This window comes from Fusarium graminearum, chromosome 2 (assembly GCF_000240135.3).
Source record: "Fusarium graminearum PH-1 chromosome 2, whole genome shotgun sequence".
Taxonomy (NCBI): domain Eukaryota; kingdom Fungi; phylum Ascomycota; class Sordariomycetes; order Hypocreales; family Nectriaceae; genus Fusarium; species Fusarium graminearum.
Window position 1 is genome coordinate 1,374,914 of NC_026475.1, and position 7,545 is coordinate 1,382,458.

Sequence of the window (7,545 nt, forward strand, 5' to 3'; positions counted from 1 at the left end):
AGCTTATTCCTAGCTGTCTTTCCTCATTCGTTGCTTTTTTTTTCATTTCTGTTTATTTCGCTCTTATTTCCATTCATTCTTTTATCAGCTACGCAGCATCGTAATCTCGGATACGCGCGCCAGAGTTTGATTTATTAATCTCCAGTACGACATAGCATTCGAGAATTCTACCAAGGTTTCAGCCGTTGCAACCTTATTTGTTGTCAATTGAAACCGGAATCATGCGTACTTTTACTATTCTTGCTTCTCTCACTATAGGAGCCTCTGCTGGCACAGTCTCTGCTCCTCTCGTGAAGCACGGCTTTCATTATGGCGCCTCCATCGATAAACGCGACACTCTAAATCTAGAGGCTCTGAATAACATCACAGGTGGAGGATATTATGCAGAGTTCCAAATTGGAACACCGCCTCAAAACATCAGCTTTCTTCTCGACACTGGTAGTAGTGATACTTGGGTCAACTCAAACAACACCGATCTATGCCATAGCCAAGCGGCGCAAAAGAAAAATGGATATTGCATGACTACTTGTAAGCTCCTTTTATTGTTTCGCCATGAAAGATCGATGCTAACAATCCACAGTCAAGCCTGAAAAGAGTCGCACATTCAAGGTTGTTGACCGTGATGGCTTTGATATTCGATATCTAGACACTCGTCGAATCGAGGGTGACTACTTTAATGATACTGTTACTATCGATGGCAAGACTGTCAAGCAGCAGCAACTGGGTCTTGCGATCAAGTCTGTTCGTCCAACTGGAATCATGGGCTTAGGGTTTTCTGCCAACGTTGCTACCAACAAGTCTTACCCTGCCATCGTTGACAACATGGTATCTCAGGGCCTCATTGACACAGCTGCCTACAGTCTTTGGCTGGTGAGTCAAACTCGGAGGACTTCTCGAATCACATCTAACCAAGTGTAGAACGATTTGGATTCTGATCAAGGAACCATTCTCTTTGGTGGCATTGATACCAAGAGGTTCTATGGCAAGCTTGCCACCCTTCCTCTGTTGCCCGAGTCTACCAAATCACTGAACGTCACCTCATTCAGCGTCTCTTTGCAGGGACTCAATGTCAAGACGCCAAAGAATTCAAACGGAATCAAGATGGACAGCCTCAAGAAGAACACAGTCGCCATTCTCGACTCTGGATCCACCGTCTGTCTCTTGCCCGATCCCCAGGTCAACGAAATCTACAAGGCCTTTGACGTTCTCAGTGTGCAAGATGTTCCCATCCCTTTTGCAGACTGCGGCTATGGAAAAGACAAGGGCAAAGGTATCAGCTTTGACTTTGAGTTTGACGGAAAGACCATCTCGATCCCCATGAGCGAGATGATCGTCAACGCCTTCCCTGATAACCAGGATCTTTTCAAGGATCCCCGTCTCGACATCTACTTCAAGGACTGGGATGGCGTCTGCATGTTTGGCATTTCTCCTGCTAGCACCTATGGTATCGGCACCTCTAAGTTTGCTATCCTTGGCGACACGTTCCTACGCTCCGCTTACGTCGTCTACGATCTGGCCAACGAGCAAGTGGGCATTGCCGAGGCTTATCGCAGCAACAATGAATCAAGTGTCGTTGAACTCAAGGCAAACTCCAAGCTCCCAGACGTCTCTGGAGTTCCAGGTAAGTTTCTAACATATCTTTCCATATGGCTTACTGTCATCTAACGCTTTTACAGAGCCCGAGAGTGCTGCCGGACATGTTTCCCCTGCTTCCTTGGTGACCCTCATCGTCGCTGCAGGCATTACATTGACACTTTTGTAAGCATCTCGATAAACTCTATCCAATACATACGGATAGACAACATGAAATATCGGAGTGGTTTTTTTTGCATACAGCAACATAGAAAGGATTTACGGCATTTATGGTACGCCTTGTATATATAGAATTATACCCCTGTACACAGCTACTGTTCATACTGTTCGCCAAACTGCTACACTGTACCAGCATAGATGGTCCCAATACACAAGCCTGCCCTCACAGAAGAGTGTGCAATATATCCCTTGAGACTACCTCAATCTATCATATTATCAAACTAGTCCCATCGTTCAATCCATGCCCTATTGTATTATGTACGAGAGCTCCCTTTAACGCCAGATCCAGCTTTATTCCCAAGCAGTGCAAATCCACACGACGTGAGTCGAGTTCCCAGCTAGCCCAACTTGTTGTACCGTTCCCGTGCTTTGTCCTGCACGGTGTTCACGTAATCGGCGTAAGTGTTCTTTGTCTTGCGTTCAGCCAACTGGGCTGCATCACCCAAATTACCACCCTCCGCACCCAGTCCGACGCCTTCTTGGTAAGCGTTGGTCTCGATAACTTCAGTTCGCCCATCTCCATTGGCCCCCAGGCCTGCGCCGGTAGACCAACCCATCTTAGCCAGCATACCTGCTCCCTTGGACTGGGCAGGCTTCGGAGCCGGCGCTGCATCTTCTACCTTGGGGGCGGACTTGGGTTTCCCTTGCGGTGCGGTTGTGGGTTTCGTGGGTTGGTTATAAACAGCTCGCCTCTCCTTAGCACGATCACGATACTGTGATGTTGCAGCTGCAGTATCGGGGTTCTCCTGAATCTGCTTCTGGAGTCTCTTGTCGCGTACCGCTAGTCTGGGCAATGCAGCTTTGACTTGATCCTCATTTTCCGTCGCAGTCTTGTGATTCCGCGATCTTTCGTGGATGTTGACTTCATCGACAGACTTGTATTTGCGCATGCAAATCAGACACATCAGTCGATCGCGGTCAACATAGGAGACTGGGGGTTCCTCTGAAGTCGCCGCTGGCTGCGTGGAACTACCAGGCGTGCCGGTCTCCTCAGGTGAAGCCTGCTTCTCAAGAGCTGCGGGCTCAGGGGCATCAAGCTTCACTGCTCCGGAGATAGAGATCTTGATAGCGCTTTGAGGCTTGGTCATATCTGCACCAGATCCCGAGAGATTTATACGCAGCGGCGTTCGGTTCACATCGCTGAACTCCGCCTTGCCTGGTCTCGCTGGTCTCGCTGGTCTGGTCTCGTTCTCCTCGCGAAGCTCGTTACTCTTCTGCTGCCACATAGCCATACGGCCCGCCATCACAGGCGCAGACTTCTTTGTGGACGAGGCAGCCAGGTTCCCATCTGCTTTGCGCTTCTTTGACTTCTTTTCGTTTTCCTCCTCTTCGCGTGTCTTCGAGACCCTGTCACCTTCTGGGGGCTGCTCGGTGACGATCTGCTGACTAGGGTAGAGATGGTAATCTCTGTAACGAACACGAAGGCTTGGGTTGAACAGAGGATTGAACGACATGTGTTCGATGGCTGGCACAATCTCTCGTTCTTCGGGCAGGAAAACACCCATATGAGTGCTTGCTACTGTTACTGGGCAGGCGGCAACGGTGAACGACCTGGACTTCTGGAATTTGGTCATAGCAGCTGTCGCATCTTCCACAGTCCAGAACTCAGCAAACCCGTACTTGAAGGATTCATCAGTGCCGGCGTCGCGCATGAGAAAGACTCGATGTAGGGATCCAGGTCGGGCGCCGTAGCCTGTTGTGTCACCAGTTGGCGCTGTGGACTTCAGTTTTGGGCCCCCGTTTGAGGCATCCTTGTCTTTCTCCGGTTTGACAAGCTCTAGACGCTTCATATCGCTCGCGAGCATATCCTCTGTCACAAATGATGCCAGGGGATAGACAACAAGAATTTGTGCAGGTACATCCGAGGCATCTGCCATGCCGGTGAGGTTCAGTTGCCACGCTGTAGATGGTACTGTAATGTCAGTCTTTATCACTGTCAACGTATATGGCTTCGACTTACCAGCTTGAGGGCCACCACAGATCTTGCATTTAATGCGGGTAGAGAAGTTGGAAAAGTCACACTGGCTCCAATTAGCGATTACATAGCTACTGACAAAAAAAAGTTGACTTACAGTAGGACAAGTCCAATCAGCACCTGGGATACCACGGACGTCAGTCGCATCACGCGAATCTCGGCTTCGAGCGTAGTGGATGTACGCATCGAATTTCCCTTCTGGGACATCATCAGTGGAGTGCGTCATCTCAACAAGAAGCTTGGGATAATGCTCTCTCATAAAAGCAACCGCATGATCGACTTCCTGGAACTGCACAAACGCTCTGCGATTTCCTGTTTGGTCATATCAGCAACTGATAAAGTATTATAGACTATCGGCATGTCTTATTTACCTTTGGAAGCGGAAATGCGCACGTCTATTGACGGGTACTCGGTGGCAACTGTGTTGCTCAGGATACTGTCTCGAAGCTACAGGTCCGTGAATTAGTCTTGCAAACTGATACGTCGACTCGATTCAAAGGATATGTATTTCGTCGCCGGTGCCATTATAGCAAAGAGGCGGGGGCGAAAAGGGCGGCACATGGGTATGTTTTCCAAAGTGATTGTGTTGGCTTTATAAAGCAAAGTAATTCCAGTGTTTGGCTGCTGCAAGAGTTTATTTAGACCGGTAGGGTACCAACCTCATTCGACGATATACTGAACGGCAGGCCTTCGAGAATGATGGTGTCGCTGGGCTTGCCTGCCTCTCGTGTCGGGCTGTTGGAGCGAAGGTTGTTCTGGTAACTTCCAGACGGAGATTGGGACCGCGGGTCATCGCTGTCGCGATATCGCCCTCTGGTACCTTGATGCTTGTCTTCCTCGTGACGCCGTCTTCCTTGGTCGCTTTCGTCAACGTAACCATCATCGTACATGCCTTGGTAGTCATGTTCGTCGCGGGCGTTGTAGCGCGCATCTCGAGATGCGCTACCTCGTTTTGAGTATTCGTTGTCGTAGTCCTCATCGTCCCGGTACCGAGAGTCTCTCCCTCTCGAGTCATCGTGGAAAGCTTGGTTGGGTGGAGACCTGGAATGATCTCGCCATCCCGTGGGGAAGTTAGCTACGAGGCTCAAATTCATCCATGGAGGTCCCTCTCGAGTTCCCCATCTCCGCCTAAGGCGCGGGTTATGTGTTTACCCTGCCGCGATCGGTAGCCGGCATCTCGGTCTTGATGTTCGTCGCTTGTGTTCATTATGTATCGGTTTGTCCCTTGAGTGATCGTCGCGCACGATGACTTCGGTTTGTGAGTTTTCCTTTAGAAACAAAAAGAGGAAAGCTAGCTGATTTCATAAAGCAATCAAGCTGCATGAGTAAAGTGAAGATGTGTTTGGGAATTAAAGTCAAAAAGGTCGAGGCTCAGGGAGAAAGTACGTCAGGTGGGGCTTAGTCATTCGCGACGGGAGATCAGCGTTCATAGAGTTACGACTTTGATTAAACAGCAAGTAATTAGAATCTGTAGAAATGATTTCAAGATATCTGTGCACTTTTATTTATTTATTTATTTTTTTTAAAAAAAAGAAAAAAAAATTGTAGTAACTTATATCGCACGGTTTTATCGCTGAGTGATGTTCACTACTAAGGTACCGTATATAAATTGGGACATCTCCACGCTATCATACGAACCAAACCCACTCTTGATAGGTTGAAGTCGAGGGAGTCAATTCTGAGAGATAAACTCATACTCTCCCTCTATACATTAGTATCTCTCACTGCTATCAAAAATATCATTCGAAATGGCGGGTTCACAGAATACTCAAGATGTCTGGGAACAAACAGAACAAGACTGCTATGTTGCCTTGACACACAATCACTTAAACGCCCAGGCCATCATGGACCGTGTACGCAGACCCTCAGCTGGCGCTATTGTTCTCTTTGCAGGTAAGCTCTCTCGTCTTTACTTGTCTTTCATTATTCAACTGGGAGTCTGACATCGAAAGCAGGAACCACTCGTGATAATTTCGCCGGGAAACCGGTCAAGGAACTGCAATACACAGCATATCATCCTCGTGCTCTTAAGTCCATGATGGCCATTGCGAAAGACGTTTGTGAGAAGCATGGTCTGCGTGGAGTAGCCATGATTCATCGTCTTGGTGCTGTTCCCATCGGTGAGGAGAGCATTCTGATCGCCGTATCATCCCCGCATCGTCAAGCAGCGTGGCGGGCGGGTGAAGAAGCGTTGGAAGAGTGTAAAAACAAGGTTGAGGTATGGAAACGTGAAGAGTTCGAAGGTGAGGAGGGAGTTTGGAGAGCCAATAGGGATGGAGCTATAGGACAGCGCGAAACATAGCGTTGTCGGTTGAATATTCCTAATATTGAAAGTAAAATTCACACGCTGAGACTGAGACTTTGCGTCTTTAACTCTTCTGCGACATCCCGAACTGATGTGTGCTCAAACCACCACCAGACAGCCTATACTCCAGGCGCACTACTATCGCCAAACCCACCCGCTAAAACCCAAAATCATTGCATCATATCTGATATCTCCGCCATTGAACCGACTCAAACTGGGTCTTGGACCGTCATGTTTCCATCTTAGGTGTTTCCCTCTGGTAGACCGGTGGTGGTTCCTGTATAAACTCAAAGGGGCACCGAGGATACTTGGTGCGTGTTCCAACATGCATCACTATCATTTATATAAGTATACGCCATACATATCATTGGTGAGTGGTTTGTCAACTTACTGATGTGGCCTTGGTATGCCTCTGTGAATGTCACATCGATGCCCAATCCTGGGATATTTATGTCTTCTTGGAATGCAGAAGGATATACGACGATGCCGTACTCTGAATGAAGAACTTGCCAAAAGCTGAGAGGAGGTCTGCATTCCTGGTCAGTTTACCGTTGCGAGATATAGAAGATCACGGAAGCATACCGGAATTGTCCATACCTGACGCCTGCGTGTATAAACAAGCACACATTCTCGAGAACTAGATGACCGGCATTGATGGCGTCGTCAAGTTGGTCTTCTGCAAGATCATGCACGCGTTGGAAGCGGGCCTTGGAGAACTCCATGGCTTTGGACCATGCCTTGGCCATCTCCTCAAGATCTTTAGTTGGGCACGCTGCCATTGTCGTTGATTATTGAAGTCGAGGCTCGGCGTAGTGTCCGTGGATGGGTACGGAGATAAGTAGCAATGGTATAAGTAATGTTTGAGTGTATGAAACTGTAAGCGAGTGTTTTATAAGCAGTAACTCTAGCAAGGATTTATATGTGTAGACTTTTCGTATTTTTGGGGACCTCTTTGATACAAAGTCTCTCCTTCGCTTGCCTCGTTGGTCACGTCGAAACAGAAGCGCGAAAGGAAGCCATCAAGGTGCTTCCTTCATCATAACCACACAACCACCTTCCCATCCCCCAATCACGGCACTCTAAATTTATTCGCGGTTTTATGGCTTTCCACCGTGGGGTTCATCATGACTTCTGTTCGAGAAGGAGGGGCATTCTCGTGAACCCTTGTGGTCACTTTCCCCATCTATCATGAGAGCCATCATGGATTAATGTCACAACCGCGGATTTTTCGCATTCTCCTCCGATCACAAGACCAATTCTTCCTTCTTAGTACCGGGTCATTCAAGCAACAAGTTGTTATAGTCGTGAGTGTTCATTTAATTATATAGCTCAACAGTATAAATGAATGTTGTACTCATTCGATCTTTGTAGAGATATGAGCTTGACAGTAAATCCTAATACTGTAATGGTATGAATAAAAAACAGTGGCAGGCCACGGTTTTATACATATTAT

At 47.9% G+C, this 7,545-nt stretch overlaps 4 protein-coding genes across 4 annotated transcripts; 2 read left to right on the forward strand and 2 right to left on the reverse strand.

Moving 5' to 3' along the window:
- Positions 1–221: 221 nt before the first annotated feature.
- FGSG_08583 (uncharacterized protein) lies at positions 222–1,950 on the forward strand (the record flags this gene model as incomplete). The annotated part of the gene is made up of 6 exons (XM_011321865.1): positions 222–528; positions 581–870; positions 919–1,621; positions 1,677–1,758; positions 1,845–1,865; positions 1,905–1,950. The coding sequence occupies 6 exons, from the start codon at positions 222–224 to the stop codon at positions 1,948–1,950; spliced, it is 1,449 nt and encodes a 482-aa protein (XP_011320167.1).
- A 200-nt stretch (positions 1,951–2,150) lies between these two features.
- On the reverse strand, positions 2,151–4,994 carry FGSG_08582 (uncharacterized protein; the record flags this gene model as incomplete). The annotated part of the gene is made up of 6 exons (XM_011321866.1): positions 2,151–3,712; positions 3,773–3,833; positions 3,885–4,099; positions 4,159–4,234; positions 4,447–4,862; positions 4,940–4,994. 6 exons carry the CDS (start codon positions 4,992–4,994, stop codon positions 2,151–2,153), a joined length of 2,385 nt encoding a protein of 794 aa, XP_011320168.1.
- Positions 4,995–5,535: 541 nt separating this feature from the next.
- FGSG_08581 (uncharacterized protein) lies at positions 5,536–6,089 on the forward strand (the record flags this gene model as incomplete). Its single annotated transcript, XM_011321867.1, has 2 exons — positions 5,536–5,680; positions 5,743–6,089. The coding sequence occupies 2 exons, from the start codon at positions 5,536–5,538 to the stop codon at positions 6,087–6,089; spliced, it is 492 nt and encodes a 163-aa protein (XP_011320169.1).
- FGSG_08580 (uncharacterized protein) lies at positions 5,547–6,995 on the reverse strand. Its single transcript, XM_011321868.1, has 3 exons — positions 6,675–6,995; positions 6,484–6,620; positions 5,547–6,425 (listed from the first exon to the last, which is right to left on the reverse strand). The coding sequence occupies exons 1-3, from the start codon at positions 6,869–6,871 to the stop codon at positions 6,322–6,324; spliced, it is 438 nt and encodes a 145-aa protein (XP_011320170.1). The 5' UTR covers positions 6,872–6,995; the 3' UTR covers positions 5,547–6,321.
- Positions 6,996–7,545: the final 550 nt, after the last annotated feature.

What these genes read in the sequence shown, in the direction of transcription:
- FGSG_08580 (XM_011321868.1), bottom strand. Translation starts at nt 6,871, where the DNA reads ATGGCAGCGTGCCCAACTAAAGATCTTGAGGAGATGGCCAAGGCATGG. An exon ending in GTCAGGTATGGACAATTCCG is followed by an intron (nt 6,621 to 6,674) that starts GTATGCTTCCGT and finishes CCAGGAATGCAG; the next exon opens with ACCTCCTCTCAGCTTTTGGC. An exon ending in GGCATACCAAGGCCACATCA is followed by an intron (nt 6,426 to 6,483) that starts GTAAGTTGACAA and finishes TATAAATGATAG; the next exon opens with TGATGCATGTTGGAACACGC.